The 24,822-nt window shown below is 37.6% G+C and overlaps 1 protein-coding gene across 1 annotated transcript in view; it reads right to left on the reverse strand.

Annotated features, from left to right (window-relative positions):
* Positions 1-4,875: 4,875 nt before the first annotated feature.
* The window catches only part of RAB10 (RAB10, member RAS oncogene family), a 75,567-nt gene continuing 55,620 nt past the window's right edge, over positions 4,876-24,822 (reverse strand). The window contains exons 3-6 of the mRNA XM_059079229.2: positions 16,724-16,862; positions 12,604-12,693; positions 12,155-12,256; positions 4,876-7,395 (exon numbers count right to left, since the gene is read on the reverse strand). Of these exons, the coding sequence (XP_058935212.1) occupies positions 7,312-7,395; positions 12,155-12,256; positions 12,604-12,693; positions 16,724-16,862 (415 nt within the window). The 3' untranslated portion in view covers positions 4,876-7,311. The remainder of the gene's footprint in view (positions 7,396-12,154; positions 12,257-12,603; positions 12,694-16,723; positions 16,863-24,822) is intronic.

The following is a 24,822-nucleotide window of genomic DNA, read 5'->3' on the forward strand; positions in this document are numbered from 1 at the left end:
GGGCTCTGAAGAAGTTTCCGGTGCACAACGAAGAAATGCAGTTCCCAGGAATGGTCACTAGGTGGCTCAGTGGCTCTATTTAATTTATAATTTCTCCATAGCCATCCCTGCCAACTCGCAAGAGTTGGATAATCAGGTAGAGGGGAACTACAGAATCAGAGAATATTTACATTGGACTGAGTCTCCGAGGGCTTCCTAGCCCACCTCCTCCAAGGCAACGGAGATCCACGGAGTAATCCAGCTTATCCTGTGTCTGGAGGTAGTCGTAGAAATAGATTGGGCTTGGGCTTCCCTGGTGGCGCAGTGGTTGAGAGAATCTGCCTGCCAATGCAGGGGACACGGGTTCGAGCCCTGGTCTGGGAAGATCCCACATGCCGCGGAGCAACTGGGCCCGTGAGCCACAACTACTGAGCCTGCGCGTCTGGAGCCCATGCTCTGCAACAAGAGAGGCCGTGAAAGCGAGAGGCCCGCGCACCGCGATGAGGAGCGGCCCCCGCTTGCCGCAACTAGAGAAAGCCCTCGCACAGGAACGAAGATTCAACAGAGCCAAAAATAAATAAGTAAAATTAAAAAAAAAATAGGGCTTCCCTGGTGGCGCAGTGGTTGAGAATCCGCCTGCCGATGCAGGGGACACAGGTTCGTACCCTGGTCCGGGAAGATCCCACGTGCCGCGGAGCGGCTGGGCCCGTGAGCCATGGCCGCTGAGCCTGCGCGTCCGGAGCCTGCGCTCCGCAATGGGAGAGGCCACAACAGTGAGAGGCCCGCGTACCACAAAAAAAAAAAAAAAAAAAAAAAAAAGATTGGGCTTGAATTTTAAGGTTCTTTTATGGTTATATGTGAAGTTGCCTTTAAATTGGAATACAAATGTGAATGCATGAAAGTTGGGGTGGGAACAAGGCCAGTGCAGCGGGAGAAAGATGGAGAAGGCTGTCACTGGTTCACTGATCACACATCCTGAGCTCCCGCCGCTTGGATGGCAGTGCGCTAAGTACTGTGAAGACACAAAGGAAATGAGACAGGGTCCCTGCCCACCAGAGCTTACAGTCTGGTAAGGAGATGAGCCAACAGAAGACAATTAACCGCAACCAAGGAAGTCTGCAATACATGCCCAGTGGAAATGCAGCTCAAAAGTGCTACAGAATGGATGGAGAAGGGCAAGGTCACTTCCCTACTCAGGAGTAGGGGATATCCTTGCTGGCGGGACTTGGGCTGGCCTTGGAAGAACAGTGTAGATCAGCCCTTCTCAAACTGGAATGTGCATAACAAGCATCACCTAGGGCTCTTGTTTGAAGATACGATTCTAATTCAGTGCAGCCATGGTGTGTGCGTGTGTGCGTGTGCTTGCCTGGCATTGAGATTTTGCATTTCTAACAAGCTCCCAGGTGATTCCAATGTGGCTGACCTGAAGACCACACTTGGAGTAGCAAGAGTGTAGGCACTGGTTCATGAACTTGGCTGCACATGGCAATCACACAGGAAGTCAAACAAGAAAACCACTAACAGCCTCACCCTAGAGATTCTGTGTTAATTGGCCTGGGGTGCAACCTTAACATTGGCATTTTTAAAAGCACTTCCCAGATATTCTAATATGCAGTAAAGTTTGAGCATCACCGACACCAGGGGCATTTATCATTCATTTTGTCCGCCCAGCACCTGAATCCCCGACCCTTAGAGTCAGAGCCCACCCCCACTTTTGAAGCTGAAAACAAAAGATACTCCCTTTCCGTCACTTGCCTGGAATTTGGGCCCCACCAACCAACCCAGACTTTGCAGCAAAAGCTACTGAAAACAAAGAAACAGAGGCTGAACTCTATAGACTTAGCAAAGATTTTGCATTGGTGGCAGCTATATTGTTTCAGTGACAATTCTTTTTTTTTTAAAAAAAATATTTATTTGGCTGCGAGGGATCTTTTAGTTGCGGCATGCAGGCTTTTAGCTGGGGCATGCAGCATCTAGTTCCCTAAACAGGGATCAAAACCGGGCCCCCTGCATTGGGAGCGTGGAGTCTTAACCACGGGAACACCAGGGAAGTCCCTATTTCAGTGACAATTCTTGGGGTCTGATGCTCAAGCAGCAAGGACTGTAGCGCCTTAGCAGACCAATTCTGCTAAGCTTGATTTTGAGCATTGGTCTTGGCTGCAAAGCCTCAGACTGGTTCTATAGTCCTGAAGATTGTGGTATCATTTAAACACACACACACAGCACCCTTTATGGTTAAATATAATACAAACTTTAAAGCCCACATAGGACAAATGTGTAGATTAATGTATCGCTATAAAGCAAACACCCTTGTAAACAACATCCATGTCATAAGATAGGATTTTGCTATCCCCCAAACCCTTCATGTCCCCCTACAATGTATAACTCCTCCCTCCCTAAGAATACCCCTCCCTGACTTTTAATCGTTTCCTTAATATTCTTTATATTATTTCTGTACTTCCCTAAACACATTAAGGTTTAGTTTTGCCTGTTTTTTTTTTTTTTTTTTTCCTTTCCATCTTTTGTTAACTTACAATCTCTCTCTCCATTGGAACTTAATTGTTGAAGAGACTGGATCAATTATCCTGTAGAATTTACGTCTGGATTTTGTCGACTAATGTAGTTTAATATATTCCTCTGTCCTTAGATTTCCTGTAAAATTGGTAGTTGGATCTAGGTAAGTTTGACCTGAGGTTTGATCTATTTTTTTTGGCATGGCCTCAGCATAGAAAGTATTCTTTGTCAGAAGATACATAAAATGTCTGGATTTCTCTGAACTTGCATTGGAGACATTTTCACTTTGTAGTTCAATGACAATTAATGTTAGAAGGTCCTGAATTTCTTGCTACAGATTTTTTCCTAAGCAACTGTTATTCTCCCTTTGACTAGATGCAACAGGAACACACCACCTCTTTTTATCTTGGTGCTGGAAGTTTCAGACCTAAATTCGATGTCCCAGCAAAACATTTTGACTTGGAGTACTCACATTCCCTACGTGGCTCTTGATCTTAGGGAGTCACACTGATCTCAAATCCACCTAGGAAGTTGGCGTGGACTTATACCCAGCTGCCTTCCCCCCCACCCCGCCCCTGTATTTTAACTTACTTCACTACTATTATTCACTGCTGTGGCCATTATTAAGTAACAAAAGTCCCCCTCAAAGTACATAGCCTCAGAAAGCCAATTAAGAGAATCGTGAAAAGCAACTTACTTCATCGTCATTTACTTCTAGCCAAGGGATGGTGTGAAGTAGGAGGAAACAAAATTAACAAGATGGTAAGGGGTAATATAGGTTTCAAGAAAAAAAGTAGTAAACTGTGCTAAGTACTTTTCAAGGGCATTGTTCTTTGTTCGAGGTACCAAGGTTAGGCTAAATGGCTACATTAACTCGATAAGCTAAGGTTACACTCCAGCATTCTATCTTTCTGTTGGCTCTGGCACATGTTTGTTTTATTACCCCCATTATAATCAGTATAACCAAACCTTACGACCTTATCCTGAGAAACTGTGATATGGAGAAGGTGAAAATAGACTGAGCACTGGCTTTGTTTCAAAATCCAACTCCAGCACCAACTGGCAGTGCAACCAGAAGCAAATTACTTAACCCTGAGACAGTTCCTTTTGTACAAACGGTACTACTTCACCAGGTTGTTGATGACGTAACCCAAAGAACAGTGCCACAAGTACCTCATCCACTTCCTAGCAGGCAAGAGGCAGTCTTTCTCTTTCCCATACTCCCCTGTATATTAAGCCTGCCCTCTGCCATCATTTTAGTCTGGTCTTATTCAAATCGCAGTAATTCAGCAACCTTCTGTCTGATCTCTAGAACCCGTTTCTCCTCTGCAGCCCACCTAGACTCGCTTTCCTCAAACACTCTGCTCTCACCACTCCGCGAGGCTCACCAGGACTCCTACTGCCCATGACACTGTCCAGCTGGACTTCTAGTCTCTGCCTCACATGCAAAGCTCGTTTCTTAACGTGCTCGTGGTCTCTTCTTAACCTCCCCTTGGCCCTAGCCCTTCAATCCACATATCTGAGGACCAATTCATGTCCATCCCTCCTCTCTCAAACACCACCCCAACTACTCTCACGAACTGAACCTGCTCTTCTATTAATACAGCACTTAAATCTGGATCACATCTATTTGGCTCTTGGATATGTTTACCTGATCACTAATTCCTTTTGTGTTCTAAACTAAATCATAAACGTAAGGGCAGAGGCCATGGTCTGTTTTCCTATACCAAACTTAAAGGCAGAAATCATAGGCCCCACCCAAGACACAAAATTCTGTGTTGATGGGAGTGAACAGGGAAGCACTGACATCAGTCTAGGTGATCCTTATAAAAACTGCACTATGAGAAAACCTCTATATATCCTTCCAGCAGAGATAATCTTGTCAACAAATATTTATCTTTATTTATTGACTAATAAGGCCTTAATACAGGATCAAACATTTCTTTCATCAATACTACATATAAAAAAGCCAAAGCTGTTTTTTATGCTTCGCAAAAAAAGTAGGAAACACTTTTACATTTTTCAGATAAGAGGACGGTCACTGCTAAAACAAGGATTCATCCTCCAGCATGGCAGCCTTACCTTGGTGCCTGCCCCCCGGTAATCAGCTGACTTCAGTTGTAGGTGGCCTCTGGCACATTCCAGCAAGTGTTAGCTGGGGGGTGACTACGGTTGCGCACTTGATGCCAGGATGATTCTGCTTTCAAAATGCAGTTTCTTCCAATGACAGCCCTTGAAATCGCCTTCCCAGCATTCCCTAGTTGACAAAGCGATCCTCCTTCTATTTCTGCCCCTCCGATACCCAGTCTGCTATCCTGCACTATTTCCAGAAGGAATCCTCCATCTTAAACTCCATAAATAAATGAAAACCAAGCCACGCAGTTGGAAATCAAGTTTTGTTTTTATATGAACAGAAGTAGACCATCTAGAAATATTTCAGTTTATTTAAATTGTTAAGTAGAATATGAAACCGAATTTGTAGCTAGTACCAGAGAATGGACTTAACTGTTTGGTGTTGAATGAGAATGGCTTCTACACAGGATCCCGAGACTTACAGAAAAGGGGGTAAAGCCCTATTATTAAGCAAATAAAACTCATGTTTCAAACAGGTTATACAAAAATTGATTTATACTCCATTTCCCTTTTTTTGATATTTAGAAAGTGCAGATTTAACAAAAGGTAGCCATATCCTTTCTATGTACAATGCCAATTATAAGTATGCAAACAACGAAACTGTCAGTCTGTTACCCAAAAATCCCAGTGTTTAGCTCTCAAACCTTAAGTCACTGAACTGAATAAGGATTAAAGAGGGTTAAAAATTTAAAAAGCTACTGCCACATTCCAGATAAAGGAAAGCAACAAACACATTAAAATTAATCTAACAACAGTAGGTTTAACCTAAAACTTTTGAGAAGCTTAACATCTTTTCATTATTATTTTTAATGGAAAATTAAGGATTATTTGGCAATGCTGTTTTTACTAGTAGTAAACAATGATAAAGTCAAGTGAGGCAAAAAACCTAACCACCACCACCAGTGAGGCATATAAAATCACTTTTAGGGCACTATCTGAAAATTCATGGATGTTCATAGCAGATACGTCCCTATGTTGTTTATGTGAGCCAAGAGGTCATTAAAATGCTATCCACGACACAAAAAGACTTTTCAATGGAAGCTGCTGTCCTAAACTCAGCCTCTGCTAGAAATGAATCATGCTATTCACAATTATTTCAACAAAGGTATCATCTTAGGATGCTAGCAGCATAGCAAACTTAACTTACCCTATCCTAATGATAAGCAATGAAGCAAAACTAGAAAAATGAAGTGAAAAAATGACAGGGTGAGAGAGAGCTAGAGTATCTTATCTTCACATGAAAAGCCTTGGTTGTCCTTTTTCCAAATCCATGGTAATACAAGTTTTTCCAAAAGGATGTGAAGATAGGACTTAAAATTAATAATATTCTAAAGTACTTCTAAATCTTAAGGTAAAGACAACTTAACACTGAAAAAATGTTCTTCAAAGGCCAAATCTCAATATATTTGGCAAACATGTTAATAAATTTCACTCCTCCTTCCCACCTTTTTGAAACAACCTTGACTGGGCTACCAAACTGCTAGAGGAGTTGCCAAAATGGAGACTATTCAAATTTAGGTTAAGAGATTTATTCTAGGAAAGTGAATAGGCTATACACCTAATTAGAAAGACAAACCACAACACCCTCCAAACACTAGTGCATGCAATTAACTCTTCCATTTCATAAACTCAGTGGAGAGACAGGAAGGGAACAAAGAGGGAAAGAGAAGAGGAACATGAAGTCGAACAGCAAATGAAGGAATCTGGGACAGAAGCTTTAGGGGAGAGAGAAAATGAGGGGAGGACACAGTTAACTGACATTTGATAACAGGCAGTTAGAATTTATCTTTCAGTTTACTTAGCAAGTTAAGTCAGTGCTTTATGTTAAACTCGACAAAGCTGCTAGTTTACCCCTTTCATTTTTAAATAACTCATACCACAGGGTGGTGGGGGAGAAGCAAATAAAGAAGCATGCAGGAAGAGACAAAGAAAAAGTGGCCAAGGAAAAGAACCCGTGGCAGGAATAGTTTTAAATATCAAGGCCACTTAAAATGAGACTCCACAAACCAAAGCTATCATTTCTGCAATATCCTTTGTCCTCAATTAACTACTTTGAAAATTACAGCCAAGCAAAACACAAACATTTTAATGCTTTATGTTTCGATGATATGTCTCCTGCACATGCTTCCACCAAAATAAAAAAAGGAAAAGCCAAAGAAGTTCCTTTTCACATAAGGCACAGGACAAAATTAACCCCATTTACATATACAAGGCGAAAATGAGTGTTTTCCTGGCTTTTGTTTCTTTTGCTATCACATGTCTATAGATTATAGGGACTCAAGCACATTATCCATGACAGAAAATTCCACTGTTGTACAAAATAAAATTGTTAATTCTAACTTTTATTCTTATACAATTTGCAGAATAGAGTTGAAATGATTGCTATAGGTTTTAATGTTGATAAGAACTGGACTATAATACAACTGAAATGCAGTGGTGAGCTGAGCAAGTACATTAAAAAATGAACTCACAGACATGATTTTTCTATCCATTTTTTTGTTTGAAGAAAATTATAAAGTCAGCAAGCAGTCACAGATGAAAGAACAAATAAAACAGGTGGACTAGGAGTTAAAAGATGAGGAACAAAAATATCTGTTGAAGAGTTAAAAATGGACAGAGTGGTTTATTTTGCAGCAGGAAGAGAAAACAGGGTGGTGGATGGCAACTGATGGAACAGGAGAGCGTTCAGCAACATTTGCTCTTCCAGCCTGTCACGCCTCCTCCGCTGCTGATATCTACGTTTTCACTGTTGGGCTCTTTTACAGGGGTCTGGAACAAACACACAAGGAAAGCAACCCGTGAAAAAACACTGCCATGGATAAATCAAGATTTAACAGCAATATTCTCATAAATGTTAATTTATGTAACACAGTGCAATTACAGTCACATGAGATAGGTTTTCTCTCCCATGCAAAGTAAAGAAATGGAAGTTTTGTTTTTGATCTTCATTTTGCCTTTTTCTTCCAAGTTGTGAAATGTCTTGAGGCCTCCTGGCTTTCCTTTATAGAACTTCTGAAATTTTCTCTGCCCTAACTCTTGTGAAGAGAGGTATGTTATCTCCTGGCCTGACCCCTGAGTATTTAGTACTTAAAAAGCATCATCAAGTATATGTATAATACCAATGTTGGATCATGTCTAACTTCAGAGAAGTGAAACAGCCCTTTTCTGTTTAGTTTTACTTGCCTTTTGAGATTGGAGCTTGTTATTTCCATAGCATTGCTTTAAAAAGGCAATTTTAACCATGATACACTAACATTAAGTGGAGGAAATAGGGTGGGGCAGAATGCAAAGTTGTATAATTCATGTTAAAAATGGATTCAGAAAAAAATCAAAATGAGAGACACCAAAATGTTAACAGTAGTAGCCCTTAGGTGGCGGGTTTATGAATTCCTTTATTTTCCTCTTTGTATAAATCCTGTATTCCCCCGACATCCTAATATTACTTGTATAATCAGAAGAATATACTATTTTAAGTGGATAGCCTATACTATATGTATGAAAGCAGAATTTATTTTAGGGATAGCATACCTACAGTAAAGTATACAAATCTTAACTGTGCTTGATGGATTTTTAATATATGCTGTGAAACCACCAGATCAAAATACAGAACATATATAATATGCCCCCAGAAGGCTCCCTTGTGTCCCTTTCCAGTCAGTACTACCCTCCTAAAGGTAACCAATACTCTGATTTCTACCACCATAGATTAGTTTTTTCTGTTTTTGACCTTCATATACATGGAACCATATTTTATGTATTCTTCTGTATCTGATTTCTTTTTCCTTTTACTCAGTATCAGCCTGTGCAATTTATCCTGTGTGATTTATCCATGCTGTTGTGTGTGTAACAGTGTTCATCATGAATGGAATTTTAAAAGCTAGGATGTAAGTGGGAACTTATTTTCTCATGGAAACAATAGAAAGTTAAGGTAGCTCAAGGGGAAAAAATTAAAATAATTTCTAAAACTCACATAGCCCAAGAGAGGCCTGCTGAATTTATACTGAGGTGAAATTTCTACTTGCACTTTGAGCTAACCCCCCTACTCTCACTGCCTTATGGAATTCTCCTTTTCACTGTATGTTAAAGATGCAAGTATTGCATTAAAAAGGTCTTCGTGAAAAACGCACAGAAGAGAAATAGGCAGCTCAGCACCTGGCCACAGCAAGAAAAGTTGCATAGGAAGTACTCTTTTCTCTGGGACTCCTGGGTGTGGGTCAGTTAAAGATATGAGGGTGCTTATAGCCAGGGAGGTCACTACATTTATTCAGTTAGCATATCACTCACAGTCTGTCCTTGCACAATTTAACTTAGACCCTTGAAACAGATTCTCAAAAAAAAGGGCCAATAACTAAAGGGCAAAAGTGGGCAAAAGAATAAACAAAAAAGTTTACAGGAAAGGAAGCACAAAGGTGCTTCTTAAACATATCTTTAAAAATGCTCATCTTATTCATAAGAGAGCTGCAAATTAAATCTGTGTTTTTCACCTGTCAGGTTGGAAAACATCTGAAAGTCTTATAATTCACTATGTTGGCCAAGAGTTTGAGTAAACAGACATTCTCATATACTGCTGGCAGGAGTATAAAAGGGTACAGCCCTCAGGTAGAAGGTGGCAAACGTGTATCAGAATTATAAATGTACTATATGCTCTTTGGCCACTTCTGGGAATCTGTCCATCAAATATACTTGCCCATGTGTAAAATAATATAAAGATTATTCACTATAACACAATTTATGAGATCATAAGGCTGAAAATCACCTAAACGTCCCTCATTGGGAAACCTGTTTAATTATTATTATTTTTTTTTTTGCGGTACGCGGGCCTCTCACTGTTGTGGCCTCTCCGTTGTGGAGCACAGGCTCCGGACGCGCAGGCTCAGCGGCCATGGCTCACGGGCCCAGCCTCTCCACGGCATATGGGATCTTCCCGGATCGGGGCACGAACCCGTATCCCCTGCATCGGCAGGCGGACTCTCAACCACTGCGCCACCAGGGAAGCCCAAACCTGTTTAATAGACTACTCAAAGGAGTAGCACTCGGTTATTTAAAAAATGGAACTATTTTACTTACATTAAGTGCCAAACAGTGCAGAGCATGTTGCCTTACCTGTTTTTTTCTTTTAAAAAAAAGGGGGAGGGGGGAAGGATGGGAATAAAATGTATATATATTCATATTTACTCATATATTAGTAACTAAGAAATTAATTATTGGTTACCCATGGGGGAGGGATGAGGAGTTGGGGGAATATAGTGAGAAACTTCTCTGTATGTTTACTCTTTTAATTTTAAATGTCTGAATTATGGGAATGAATTATCTATTCAAATAATGAAGTTTTAAATGTTTTAAATTGCTTTCATTCTAAAGTTCTTTTTTCTTTTATCAACTCAGGAGAAAAAGCACTGCACAGAAGGTTGCTAGTCAGGAATCACTACTGTATTTTACATCTTTTAAAGCAAGTTTACATTTGATGTTTTAACTCATTACTTTATCACACTGAAAAGTGCATGTATGTGTATGGGGAAAAAAATGCTGTCTCACAATTAGGCCTGCCTACCTAGGGAAGACTCTAGACTGAGATCTTTATTTATTGGTGCATCCATACCTTTTAACCTTTAATATGATAAGATCTAGCTCACTGACAAACAAATTATATGCCTATATAGCACTATTCTTTTGAAATGCAAAGATTTGGAAGAAGATCAAGGGATATAATACAGAAAGAAGTCAGAAACAATGGAGAAGACCAAATTTCCAGAAAGAGAAAAAACACAGAGAACACGGGTATTTCAGTAAGTTTTGTGATAATTCCTATAAGTACTGAAATAATTTTTCACTGTAACCCACCAATCTCAGAAATACAAAGTATTATACTTTCCACCAATTAAAGTATTTTTCTATCTTTTATTCCCTTCATTTAATTAAAAATACAAATGTTTTTTCGTAGTCTACCTAGTATTTTTCTGTTCTACTTTAATTTTTGTTTCTTACAGGAATATTTTTAAATGAAAATATATTTCCTCAAGGAATTTTAATGGGTTTTTACCTATATCCAGTTGTGTAAAAATATTTTTTAAATTGTTTTTATAACTTTAAAAAGAAGCAAGTTAAAATTTCAAAAAAAACTGTACATGAGGTAAAAGTGATTCTGTCCTGTATCCCTTTCCCCTTCTGACCATCACACTAGAGTACTCACTACTTAGAGTCTGGTATATATCCTTCTAGATCCTTATTTGCTAAGCGTAACCAAATGTGTGTGTGTGTATGTGTACATGTGTTTTTGGTATCATATATAATTTTTAAAAGATCATTTACCACACGTTATATCCTAACTTGCTTTTTATTACTCAATATATCAATACATTATAGATATCAGACATGATATGCAGGATGTCGGCAGATGTGGACAGGCACAACTTTTGTAGTTACTCTAAACAGCAATAAGTGATAACGTTTTTCTAGTTTGAATACTACAGTAAACAGATAGCTCTCCCCTCAAAATAATTAAGTTGCTTGGTTCCTAAGAAATTTCATTAAATTTACACTTGATAATACCACCTCTATTACAGCTTAGATTTATATGTGTGTGTGTATGACATTTGAGGGGTTATTTGGGGGGGGGGGAATACTGATATCTCAAGTATAAAAACAGAAAGGTTACCAGAAGCAATTAAATTTTCTCTTAATCAATGCTTGCTTCTCCTTCAGGATTATGTCAGATTTTCTCTATTTTATTTGCATTTAAATATACCATAAGATTGAATAGAGAATTCAGGACTCATAACCTTAATTCATAACTGTGTATTTTATCTAGTCATTTGAGGGGAAAATATGAAAATCAGATTTCCTAATTTTGCTACAAGTTACTTGTACTGGCAAATTTTGGGATTCACGAATTAAATCCAGAAACTAACCTCGAGGTAAAATTCCCTGAGATCAATTTTCAGTTTTTTTTTTTTTTTTTTTTTTTTTTAAACCTTACAGGTTGAAATGATTGGGTAAATGAAATTTGGGGGCAGACTTACTCTATTTATTCAGTATATAGTATATACAGGCCCTTCAATGGCACGTCTGAGAAATGACTATATAGAAGAGTAGTGATTTTGTAGCAATAACTACATCATAGATTCACCTCTTATCTTAAATATTTTATCTATGGGAATGCAAAGGATATATAAGAGAAATGAAACAGAAGAGCCATAACACCATGGACCAGACAAAAAGTTGCAAAAAGGAGTATGAAATTAGGCTAGAGACTGAGTACTGGAGCTCAGAATATCAACTGTTATCACTGACTAGATCCTAGAGATTTCTAGATGGCTGCCTGTTCCTTCCAGTTCCTTTCTTTACTTTGGAGGATTATATATTGGTGATGGGTAAATATTTAGAAACAATACCACCCAAAACCAATTTCTGTATGTAAATCTAGTACTTTAGAAAACATGAAATGTTCAAATGTGACACCAGGCACCCTAGCAGAAAAAAAAAAAAAAAAAGAAGAAGAAAAGAAAAGAATAAGAAAAAAGAAATTTACCTTTCGAAGGATATCTTCAGCTAATGTGAGGAACGCCTTTTCGATGTTTATATTTGCTTTTGCACTAGTCTCAAAAAATCTAATACCATGCTCTCTTGCAATCTAAAATAGAAGCAAAATATCATCATAAAATTATCAAGTATAGGTTACCAATTGATGACTTTAGCATCCTAAAGGAAATGGTAATATTATTCTAAAGGTAGTAGTCTCAACTAGGTTATCTAAAATGAACAGATTATTTCAATGGGTCAAGACTCAAATGGTCAAGCTCCTTAGAAAACAAACAAACAAAAATTCACTCAAATGATAAGCTATCATTTCCAATAGCATTTTTAAAAGGATGCAAATAGCTCAAGTGCACTCCACTACCACTAATGTAAAAACAATCAAATGCAACACCATCTTCACAAAGAAAGGGCAGCATATTAGTCTCATTCAGAGCTTTTTACCTGCTCTCCTTTTCCTTTAGGTACAACTCTTTTATCATCCATATCACACTTGTTTCCTAGTAACATTCTTTCCACATCTTCATTGGCATGCTAAAATGAAATAAAAATTTAATTTACACACTATCATGAATTATGGCTTAATAAAAATGACTTTATAAGGAGGCTGTCTAGTTTCTAGAAACATTCTCAACAAGAGAGGACATATGCAAAAGATCTGAAACTGTAATTTCTTACACATAGTCTAAATCCAAGCTGGATCATGATTTTAGATAATGTGTATTACCCTATAAGAAACCTTAGTTTAAAATTCTATAGAGCCCTTAGAGTCTCAAAAAGTCACATTGCTAGGGGAGTCCATGAACAAAAATCAGTTAAAAACAAATGTTGCTCCACTGAAATCCTAATGACATCTTTTGCACAAATAGGAAAATCCATCTCTAAAATTCATGTGGAATATCAAGGGACCCTGAATAGCCAAAACAATCTTGAAAAGAAGTACAAAGCTGAAAGATTCACACTTACTTCCTGATTTCGAAGCTTACTACAAAGCTACAGTAATCAAAACAGTGTGCTCCTGGCATAAGGACAGACATGGACCAAAAAAACCAGAATAGAGATACCCGAAATAAACTCTTGTGTACACCATCAAATGATTTTCAACAGGAGTACCAAGACCATCCAATGGGGGAAAGGACAGTCTTCTCAACAAATGGTGTTGGGAATACCAGATATCAACATGCAAAAGAATGAAGTTGGATCTTTAACTTACAACACCTTACTCAAAATTGGATCAAAGACCTAAATAAAAGACCTAAATCTATTAAACTCTTAGAAAAAAACATAGGGAAAAAGTTTTATGACCTTGGAATTGGCAATGATTTCTCAGATATGACACCAAAAGCATAAACAACAAAAAAGAAAAAACAGATAAATTGTACTTCATCAAAATTAAAAACTTCTGTGTGTCAAAGATCACTATCAGCAAAATGAAAAAGCAACCCATGGGATGAGGAAAATTCTCAAATTGTCTATCTTTGGCCCAATGCACCTTTCCCTGAAATATCCCTGCAGCAACACAATTATGTTCTCTGGACACCAAAAGTAATTTATGAGACTTGGTTTGTCTTAAAATTGAATCCATCGTATTATTTCCACCAGCCCCATCCTCATCTGGATACCTTCTAGTCATCTCTTCAGGTCTCAGCTTAAACGTCACTGCCTATTTCAAGACTGGCTATTCTGGGTACCTTGAATTTCCATATGAATTTTAGAATCAGCCTGTCAACCCCCACTGCTATCCAGAAGAAGCAGCTGGGATTTTGACAGGGTTTTCACTAAATCTGCAGAACACTTTGGGTAGTACTGCCATTTTAACAATATGGAATCTTCTAATTCATGGACATGGGATGTCTTTCCAATTATTTAGATATTCTTTAGTTTCTTTTAACAACATTTTATGGTCTTCAAAGCCTTGCATTTCTTTGGTTAAATTTTTCTTATTTTTTTCTTTTTGACTCTATTATAAATAAAATTATATTCTTAATTTCATTTTTTGATTATTTGATGCGAATGTATATAAATACTACTGATCTTTGTATACTAATCTTACTTCCTACAACCGTACTGAACTTGTTTATTAGTTCTAACAGTTTTATTTTTTGGTCAAAGTGTGTGCATTCCTTAGGATTTTCTATATACAAGATCACACCATTTACAAACATAGTTTTACTTTCCAATCTGGGTGCTCTTTTTTTTCTTTGCCTAAATGCCCTGGCTAGAACCTCTAGTACAGTGTTGAACAGTAGTGGCCAGAGCAGGCATCCTAATCATGTTCTTGATTTTAGGGGAAAGGATGATGTTGTCTGTGGGATTTTCACAGATGTCTTTTAGATTTTGTCAAATGGGTTTTTTTGCGTGTGTCTGTTAACAAGATCATATGGTTTTTGTCTTTTATTAATACGGTGTATTACATTATTTCATATGTTGCATTCCTAGGTAAATTTCTCTTGACCATGATACATATAATCTTTTCTTAAATGTTGCTAGATCAATTCAGCTGTTAAAGTTTAAATTTCTGCAACACATTAAAAATTAGACAAAGTTAATCTCTTATATATTAGAAAAACAGATTTTTTTTTGTAATAGCTGGGTTTTACGTATGTTAGTTCTCATGCTGGGAAACTTAAGCCATCCAGCCTACCAAGTTAAATGTATGAGCCTGTGGTATAATAAAAAACATATTTTTGGTCTTTGTTCCTATTCCTGGCACAGTGCTCCTAATTTCCTGAGTGTCTTTTGTTATTCATAGCAAGCCTCTTTCTGTTTACCTAAATTTATGCTAATAAAGGACTCTCAGCAGGGCCTCTACAGAGTTTCACAATGGAGGCTGGTCACTAGAGGAACCAAACACTGAGCGTTGAGACTTTTAACCCCAACCCGCCATGAGGTTAAGGGGGCCAGAGATTAGGGTCAATCACCAGAGGTCAATGATTTAATTATCATGACTATGTAACGAGGCCCCCATTAAAACTTGGAAACAATGAAGTTAGGGTATCTTCTGGGTTGGTGAACACATCAAGGTGCCAAGAGGGTTACGTGTCCAGAGACAGCCTAGAAGCTCTGCATTCTCCAACCCCCATACACTGTCTATGCATTTCTTCCATTTAGCAGTTCCAGAGTTGTGTCCTTTATAATACAATTGTAAGTATAGCTCTTTCCTGAGTTCCGTGAGTCATTTTAGCAAATTACTGAACCCCAAAATAGGTCATGTGACCCTCCAAATTTGTAGCCAAGTCACACAGAAGTGCAGGTAGCCTGGGGGACCCAGGACTTGCGTTTGAAGGAAGAGCGGTCTCATGGGACTGAGTCCTTAAACCTGTGGAGTCTGACACTAAGACTGAGGAGTTACTGTCAGAACAGGACTGAATTGTAGGACATCCAGTTGATGTCACAGAATTGGAAAATCAGTTGCTGCTGGAACACTGCATAGTCTCTCTATATAAATTGCTCTTATTATACATGCTACTTGGCCGAACAATAAAATAAAGGCTAAGGAAATTTTAAAATGGAGGCTTTGTTTTTGGTTTCAAAATCTGTCTCATTAACAAATTATTAAATACTAACAGACTTCTTATAGCAACGGAAAAGTTACTAATAAGCCCTTAGGATTGTTACCATTGAAGATATTATTATCTTGCGTCTAATATTGGCTTAAGACTTGGTCTTTGTGTTTCCAGCCAAAAGTTGCTTTAAAGAGGTTTCTTGTTTTTGGCCGTGCCACACAGCTTGCGGGATCTTAGCTCCCCAACCAAGGATCAAACCCGGGCCCCTTGCAGTAGAAGTGCAGAGTCCTAACCACTGGACTGCCAGGGAATTTCCAAGATTTAGTCTTAATGAAATTCAAAGCATAGAAGGTGGAAATAAGACATGAAAAACAATTCCAACAAGAAGCTACCTATGCTGCAACACAGAAACAGACATGCTTTGACACACTACTTTATAAAAACTGACATCTTCATGTGCAATGATATGGAACTATTTTCTTGGTTAGTATTTTACTGTATTAGTACTCTGTATCCTTCAAAATGTCTAGAAGTGATATGGTATTTCCATAACTTAAAAATATGTTTTTATTTATTTATTATTTATTTTTGGCATGCCACATGGCTTGTGGGATCTTAGTTTCCTGACCAGGGATTGAACCCGGGCCACAGCAGTGAAAGTGCCAAGTCCTAACCAATGGACCGCCAGGGAATTACCAAAAATACGTTTTTAAAATTACTATTGAAAATGTAATTCATTCATTCAATAAAAATTCCCCAAGAAAATTCATTTAGACAGGTGTGTAAAACCACTGGTAGCTTCTATTTGGGGCCATCTTACAAGATGGCTGTATAGAGTTTCTGGGTAATCTGGTAATTGCCTTGGATGGGGTTCAAAACAGATCTGCCCAAAACTTTAAGAAAAAGGTAGGTAAAAAATAACATTACCCTGTAAACAAGTAGAAATATTCAATAGTAATGACAGCAAACACTATTAAGATCAACTGGAATATTTATTCTTCTTAACCAAGCACACAAATGTGTGTTTATGTAGGGTTTACACAATTTCTAGGTCTTACCTCATCTATGTTTCTAAGCCATTTGCTGATGTTTTCAAAACTTTTACCATTGGTGATGTCATATACTAGCATGATACCCATTGCTCCTCTGTAGTAGGAGGTTGTGATGGTGTGAAATCGCTCCTGGCCTGCCGTATCCCTGAAATAAACAGCCAATAATTTGCACTGAGAATTTTTATATTACTAAGTTCTAGATAAAGGGCAAAACAGTAGAATAGTTTGGTAAAATAGAGATTAAAATCCACTATATGACACAAAATAGAACCACCACTCATTTAATTCTTAAATAGTAAACAATTAAGGTTATTCGTAAACATATATATGTGCAAATACTTTTTAGTCTACGGAAATTAACAACCTACCAATACTGGATGAAAATCTGAAAAGGAAAACAGTACAAAGTGACATAAAATTCTTTTTAAAGTTATTTAAGGACGAATACCAGCAAGTGTGATAAAAACTCTTAGAATTCCATTTATTTAGTGATCTAGTTCCACAATGTAAACAAAAGCTTGTGGAATTTTTAGAACATTAAAGGACTACACCATAGTATAGCCACATTTATCTTTAGAATCATTTACAAACAGTTATAAAGATAACCTCCTTTATAAATAACAGGACAGAAATACATCAAGTAGTATTTTTCAACACTTTCAAGCCAAAGATTTAAGATATTTTGCTCCTGTAATTTTTCCCTCATTTGCATCACCAATTTCTTTTTATGGATCATTATAATTAGCATATGTACATGTTTAAGTCTCCCCCCCTTTTAAAAAAAATTTATTTATTTTTGGCTGCGTTGGGTCTTTGTTGATGCGTGCTCTAGTTGCGGCAAGCGGGGGCTACTCTGTTGTGGTGTGCGGGCTTTCTCATTGAGGTGGCTTCTCTTGTTGTAGAGCACGGGCTCTAGGCATGTGGGCTTCAGTAGTTGTGGCACGCGGGCTCAGTAGTTGTGATTCGTGGGCTCTAGAACACAGGCTCAGTAATTGTGGCACACGGGCCCAGTTGCTCCACAGCATGTGGGATCTTCCCGGACTAGAGCTCGAACCCGAGTCCCCTGAATTGGCAGGCGGATTCTTAACCACTGTGCCACCAGGGAAGTCCCTCCCCTATCTATTCTAAACAAAGTAAAATTCAAACAAACAAAAAACCCCACTCTCAACCCCACATCCCTCCAACTAACACTGCATTTCTCTGTTCCCCTTCCCAGCAAACTTCTTTTTAAAACTTTTGCTTTAAAATAACTACAGCCTCACAGGAAATTTCGAAAATAGTACAAAGAAGTCCTGTGTACCCTTTACCCAGTTTTTCCCAATGGTAACATCTTACATCATAGTACAAAAAGAAATTGACACTGGTACAATCTACAGACATTATTAGAGTACTGTTCTCTGCAATTTTATCACATGTATAGATTTGTGTAGTCACTGCCACAAAGAAGGCAGAAAACTGTTGCATCACTCACTCCTCTACCTCCTATATAGTCCCTACACCCTGGCTAATAATATGTTTTCCATTTCTCTACTTTTGCCATTTCCAGAATGTTATATAAATGGAATCATGCATAATGCAACCTTCTGAAACAGTTGTTTTCACTTTTTCCAGCATAATGCCCTTGAAATCTACCCAAGTTGTTGCATGTAATACTAGTCTGTTTCATTTTATTGCTGGGTAGTATTCCACTGAATGGACTCATCACAATTTGTTTATTTACTCACCCGTGTAAGGATATTTGGGTTGTTTTTAGTTTTTGGCTATTACAAATAAAGTTGCTATGAACATTAGTGTACAAGTTTCTGTGTGTACATTAAGTTTTCATTTCTCTGGGATGAACACCCAGAAATGTTACTGCTGAGTCAGATGGTAAGTATATGTTTAACTTTATAAGAAATTGCCAAACTTTTCTAGAGTGGCTATACTACTTTAATACATTCCCACTAGCAATGTATGAGAGATCCAGTTTCTTTGCATCCTCATCAGCATTTGGTGTTCTCACTATATTTTATTTTAGTTGTACTAATAGGGCATGCAGTGATATCTCATCATCATTTCAATTTATATTTCTCTATGGCTAATGACGTTATACACTTTTTCATGTAGTTATCTGCAATCCATATATCCTCTCTGGTGAAATGTCTATTCATGTCTTTTGCCTATTTTCTTTCTTTTTTTTTTAGCTGCACGGTGCAGCATGCAGGATCTTAGTTCCCCAACCAGGGATCAAACCCGTGTCCCCTGCAGTGGAAGCACAGAGCCCTAACCAGTGGACCGCCAGGGAATTCCCTCTTTTGCCTATTTTCTAATTGGATGGTTCCCCTCCCACCCCCCTTTTTTTTAAACTATTGAGTGTTGAGAGTTCTTTTTACACATAAGTCCTTTGTCAGGTTATGTGGTTTGGGAATATTTTCTCCAAGTCTGTAACTAGTTTTTTCATTCTTTTGACAGGGTCTTTTGTAGAGCAAATTTTTTTTTTTTTTTTTTCCCAGTACGCAGGCCTCTCACTGTTGTGGCCTCTCTTGTTGCGGACCACAGGCTCCGGATGTGCAGGCTCAGCCGCCATGGCTCACAGGCCCAGCCACTCTGCGGCATGTGGGATCTTCCCGGACCGTGGCACGAACCCGCGTCCCCTGCATCGGCAGGTGGACTCTCAACCACTGAGCCACCAGGGAAGCCCGAGCAAATATTTTTAATTTTGTTGAAATCCAATTTATTAATTTTTAAAAATCTTCTATGGATTGTGGTTTAGTGTTATATCTACTCTTCACCTAATCTTAGGTCCCAAAGATTTTCTATGTTTTCTTCTCAAAGTCTCATGGTTTTACATTTTACATTTAAACTGATGATACAGTTTGAATTAATTTTGGTACAATGTGTGAATTTTGAGTAGATGTTCACCTTTTTACTTACGGATGCCCAACCGCTCTAGCACCATTTGTTGAAAATGTTAAGGAAATATCCTTTCTTCACTGAATTGCTTTTCACCTTTAGCAAAAACCAGTAGGCCACGGTTCAATCTATTTCTGGGTTTTTTACTCTTTTACAATAATCTGTGTATCTGTGCCTCCCCCAATACTGTACTGTCTCGATTACTTTAGCTAAATAAATTCTTAGGTAGACTGATTCCTCTCACTTCTTTTTCTGTCAGAGTTGTTTTAGCTATTCTAGCCTTTTCATACACATTTTAGGACAAGCTTGTCTACACTGACAAAAAAATCTTCCTGGCAATCTTCTTTAAAGAGTTATCTCTAGTTTCTGTCTCTCCAAATTCATTCCTCAACCAATTCTAATCCAACTGCTATTACTACTACTCTACCAAGACTGTTCTTCTTCAAAAAGTCTGATGGCCAAATCCAGTATTTAGCTCCCTTACATATACAGTAATCATTCAGTAGGATTCTACACAGTTGACCACCTTCTCTTGAAACACTTTATTCTCATGACTTTTCAGAAACCATGTTTCTGCTCAATTCTCAGTATATCTTTTGTTGGCATTCTAACATTTACAGAAGTAGGAGCTGACATTCTCTACACAATAGCAGAGTGACCTTTAAGTATATGTTTGATCATATCATTTTTCTGCTTAAAATTTCCAAAAGCTTCAGTGGGGAAATAATGGAGCTGAAACAACTGGCTATCTTTATGCAAAAAAATGAAGTTGGACCCCACCTCATACCCTATACAAAAATGAATGCAAACAGATCTAAGACCTAAATGTCAAGAGCTAAAACTATAATACTCTTACAAGAAAACATAGGAGAACATCTTCATGATTTTAGATTTGGCAACTGTTTCTTAAACATGTTGTACCAAAATCATAAGCAATGGAAAAAAATAAACAAACTGGACTTCATCAAAATTTAAAAGTTTTGTGCTTCAATGGACACCGTCAAGAAAATGGAAAGAAAACCTGCAAAATGGAAGAAAATATTTGTAGATCATATATTGATAAGGAACTTGTACATGCAGAATATATAAAGTACAACTCAACAATAAAGGATAAATAATTTTTATCCAAAGAAGATACACAAATGCCCAATAAGCACATGAAAGGATATTCAACTTCATTAGGAAGTTGCAAATTAAAACCCCTTCACAGGCACTAGGATGGGTATAATCAAAAAACCAAACAATAACGCATGTTGGTGAGCATGTAGATAAATTGGAACCCTCTAACATTGGTGGGAATGTAAAATGATGCAACCACTTTGGGAAACAGTCTGGCAGTTCCTCAAAATGTTAAACATACAGCTACCAAATGATCCAACAATTCCATTCCTAGGTATATTACCAAGAGAAATGAAAACATATGCCCACCCAAAAACTTATAAAATCATGTTCATAACAACATTACTTATAACAGTCAAAAAGTAGAACAACCTAAATGTTCATCAACTAATGAACCGGTAAATAAAATGTAGTATATCCATACAATGGAATATTATTCAGCCATAAAAAGAATGAAGTACTGATATATGCTACAACATGGGTGAACCTTGATAACATTATGTTCAGTGAAAGAAATCAGACACAAAAGATCACATATTGTAATACAATTCTACTTATATGAAATATCCAGAATAGGAAAATCTACAGAGACAGAAAGTAGGTTAGTGGTTACCCTGGATGAAGGGTTTGTGCAGGATGGAAAGAGGCTGCTAAAGGGTACGGGTTTTCTTTCCAGAAGCATAAAAATGTTCTAAAATTGTGATCATGGTGAATATACCTTGCAAATATACTAAAAAACTATTTAATTGTATACTTTAAATGGGTGAATTATAAGGTATGTGAATTATGTCTCAATAAAGCCATTACAAAACAAGTAAACAAATGGAAAACACAACTAGGCTTAAAAAAACAAACTAAAAATTCCAATGTCAATTCATTATAACCAGAACCAATCCCAAAATCCTTATCCTGAAGTTTACAAAGTATTACAGGATTTGTACTTTTCACCAGCCTCCCCCCAGATTTTGAGGCACTCTTTTCCCTGACAGCTAGAACCACATTTTTTTCATGTCTCCAAATTCACAAGCTTGGTCTCACCAGAGAGCTTCTGTACTAGCTGTGCCCACAGTCCTGTACATGGTTGGCACCTCATCTTTGCATTTTAACCATCACCTTATCAGAAGCCTTCTCTGCCCATCCAATTTAAATAGTCATCCAGTCTCTCTTCATTCCATCTCCTTGCTTTACTTCTCTGCAAAGCACTTATTACAGATTTATTTACTGTCTCCCATGTCCTCTAAAATGTAGGTTCCATCAGAGATTTGTCTGTCTTGTTCACTGCAGAACCCACAGTATCTACATGGTGAATAAACACTCAAATGTTTATTAATGAGTCAGTATTTCAGAGTCTTACCTAGCAGTCCTTTATTATATTTTAGAATCAAGGCATTCCAATTTAGTTACGTGACCCTTAAAAACGTACATTTTTAAAAATAGTGCTTATATGTCTAAAAATATGAGTAACAAGGAATATAAAAGAACTACCAATACATTAATATTCCTTATATTTAATCACAGCGTGCATTATTATATGTTCATATATCTGATACCTATCCATTTATCCATCAATTCACATATATTCTGAGGGTCTACCATGTGCTAGGCATTATGCAAGAACACACACAGAACATGGGTCTGGAGTCAGATCCAACTTCATTGTCAGGTTCCAATCCTTCCAGCTGAGTGACCTTGAAGGTATTTATTTAACCTCCCTGCATTTTGGGTTTTTTTTTTTTTTTTACAAACAAAGTAGTAGGGATAACTAAAGTAAAATTTTATAATTAATTTGTATTTATTATAGATAACCCCAAAGAATCTATAGTATAAAAATATGCAAACGTGTAATAGTATCATTATATGTGACCCAAAATTTAATCGTGCTTTTAAAATGTCCTAAGTCAAAACCATCTCTATAGAGATGCTCTATGTCTATGGTATTCAGAGCTCTCTCAAGTTAATAGTTGTGTGTGTTTAAGCTATAATCAAAATTGCTTCACAAGGAAAACCCTGGCTCTGCCTGAAGCCTATTTCTGTATAAAAATAATATGTTTTTTTATTTAGCCAAGTTGAAGATTTGGCTGGACTTTTCAATTTTCTTAAGAGAATCTCAGCCCTGTCATACTAATTTCTGGAATTATACTTCTTCAGAGGGTGAAAAGTGCCAAGACAAAAAGTAAAGAGACTAGGGGCTGATGCTGGGGATGGTGCAAGCAAGTGATTTTAAACAGAGTAGAGGAAGTGAAGAGAATAAGGAAGTGAGCCATACAAATACGTGGGAGCAACAGTATTCCAAGAAGGGGAAAGAACAAGTGCAAAGGTCCTGAGGCATGGTTGAGGAATAGAAAGGAGATCAATGTGACTGGAATGGAAGGAGTGAAGCCAGACTAGTAGGAGATCACAGAGGTGGTGGGGCGGGAGTGCAAATCGGGTAGGATCTTATAGGCCTCGGCAAGCATCGCAGCTTTTCCTCTGAGTGAGATGGGAAGTCTATTGGAGGGTTTTACAAAAAGAAATAACAATCTGGGTTTAAAAAAAAATTGTTCTGTTTACTGTGTTAAAAATGGGTGTGTGTGCAAAAGCAGAGTTAGGAGGTAAATGTAATACCTATCCAAAAAAATGACATTTAAGAAAAACCATCTAAGGGCTTCCCTGGTGGCGCAGTGGTTGAGAGTCCGCCTGCCGATGCAGGGGACACAGGTTCGTGCCCCGGTCCGGGAAGATCCCACATGCCGCGGAGCGGCTGGGCCCATGAGCCATGGCCGCTGAGCCTGCGCGTCTGGAGCCTGTGCTCCGCAATGGGAGAGGCCACAACAGTGAGAGGCCCGCGTACCGCAAAAAACAAACAAATAACAAATAAACAAACAAACAAAAAAGAAAAACCATCTAATAGACTTGCTATCAATTCTTCTATGTTGCATCCTTAAATCAGGTTAGACTACTAAGAGGCCACACACACACACACACACACACACGCACATGTATGTATTTGTATTTATGTATTTATATATCTTCTTAGACCACAAGTTTATCTCCATTATCTCAATATTATGTCAACAAATTAGAATCATTACAAATAGCTTTATGAAAACTTATTGTGTATTAGTTATGACCTGTTCTTTCCTGCTTTCTTTACATTATTTCTGAAAAGAATAACTTACTTTTATTGTTGGTAGCCCTCCCTCCCTGCCCTTTTTGTGTTGGACGCCAAGAAGTTTATAGGTAAATTTTACAAATTAAGCATAGCAAATGAGTTGTCCTTTAGAGACAGTATATTTACATTTTCCATTTTTCTCAATTCCAAATTCTTACTTTATCTTTCATTAATCTATTTAGTTACAAGTTGCCTTAAAACAGATGTAATTATAAATGTTTTCATGAAAAAAACAAAAATTTGTCCTATCACAGTAGAAATAGTTTAGTTCTTTTGTAAATTGCAAAAAGAAGTATAAATTAACTAATAATTCTATCCCATTAGAGAGGGGTTAATGTTTCCTACCTAAAATCCAGACTAAAAATGTACTTATCCAAGACAAAGAACATACAGGACCGGGCTTCCAGTAGTGTCTAACAGCTATAATGTAGGAGAGATAGAAAACTTGCATTTCAGTTTTTATCATAAGTAATAAGAATTTAGGGAAAAAATCTTCCACAGCATTCTGCTATGAATACCACCCCCAACACTGTCTAACATTCTTGGAACACTGTTACACCCAGGTATTTATATGGCTCACGTCCCCATTCATTCACACTACACAATTAGCAAATTATATACACACTTCAGTGTCAAATCTATGACTAAATTCTCCACCAAGAAAAAGCACACTGTAAAGAAACTACTTAGCTAAATCTAAATCAATGGCACCTGGAGAAGAAATTTTATTTTTATACTATTATGCTGCTTAGTTATGAAATACTGATATAAAAGATATTGAAATATTAATGGCCCTTCTGAAAAAGTAATCATGATTTCAAAACAAATTCAGAGTTTTTGTTTTGATTGATGGCATACTGATCCATCTGTTCTTTGATTTTTGTCTCCTCCATCTCCCCAAACTTCTTACACCCCCCCCTTCCTTCTTTTCACATGCTCTCCT

The sequence above is a fragment of the Kogia breviceps genome, chromosome 11 (genome assembly GCF_026419965.1).
Source record: "Kogia breviceps isolate mKogBre1 chromosome 11, mKogBre1 haplotype 1, whole genome shotgun sequence".
NCBI classification, from domain to species: Eukaryota; Metazoa; Chordata; class Mammalia; order Artiodactyla; family Physeteridae; genus Kogia; species Kogia breviceps.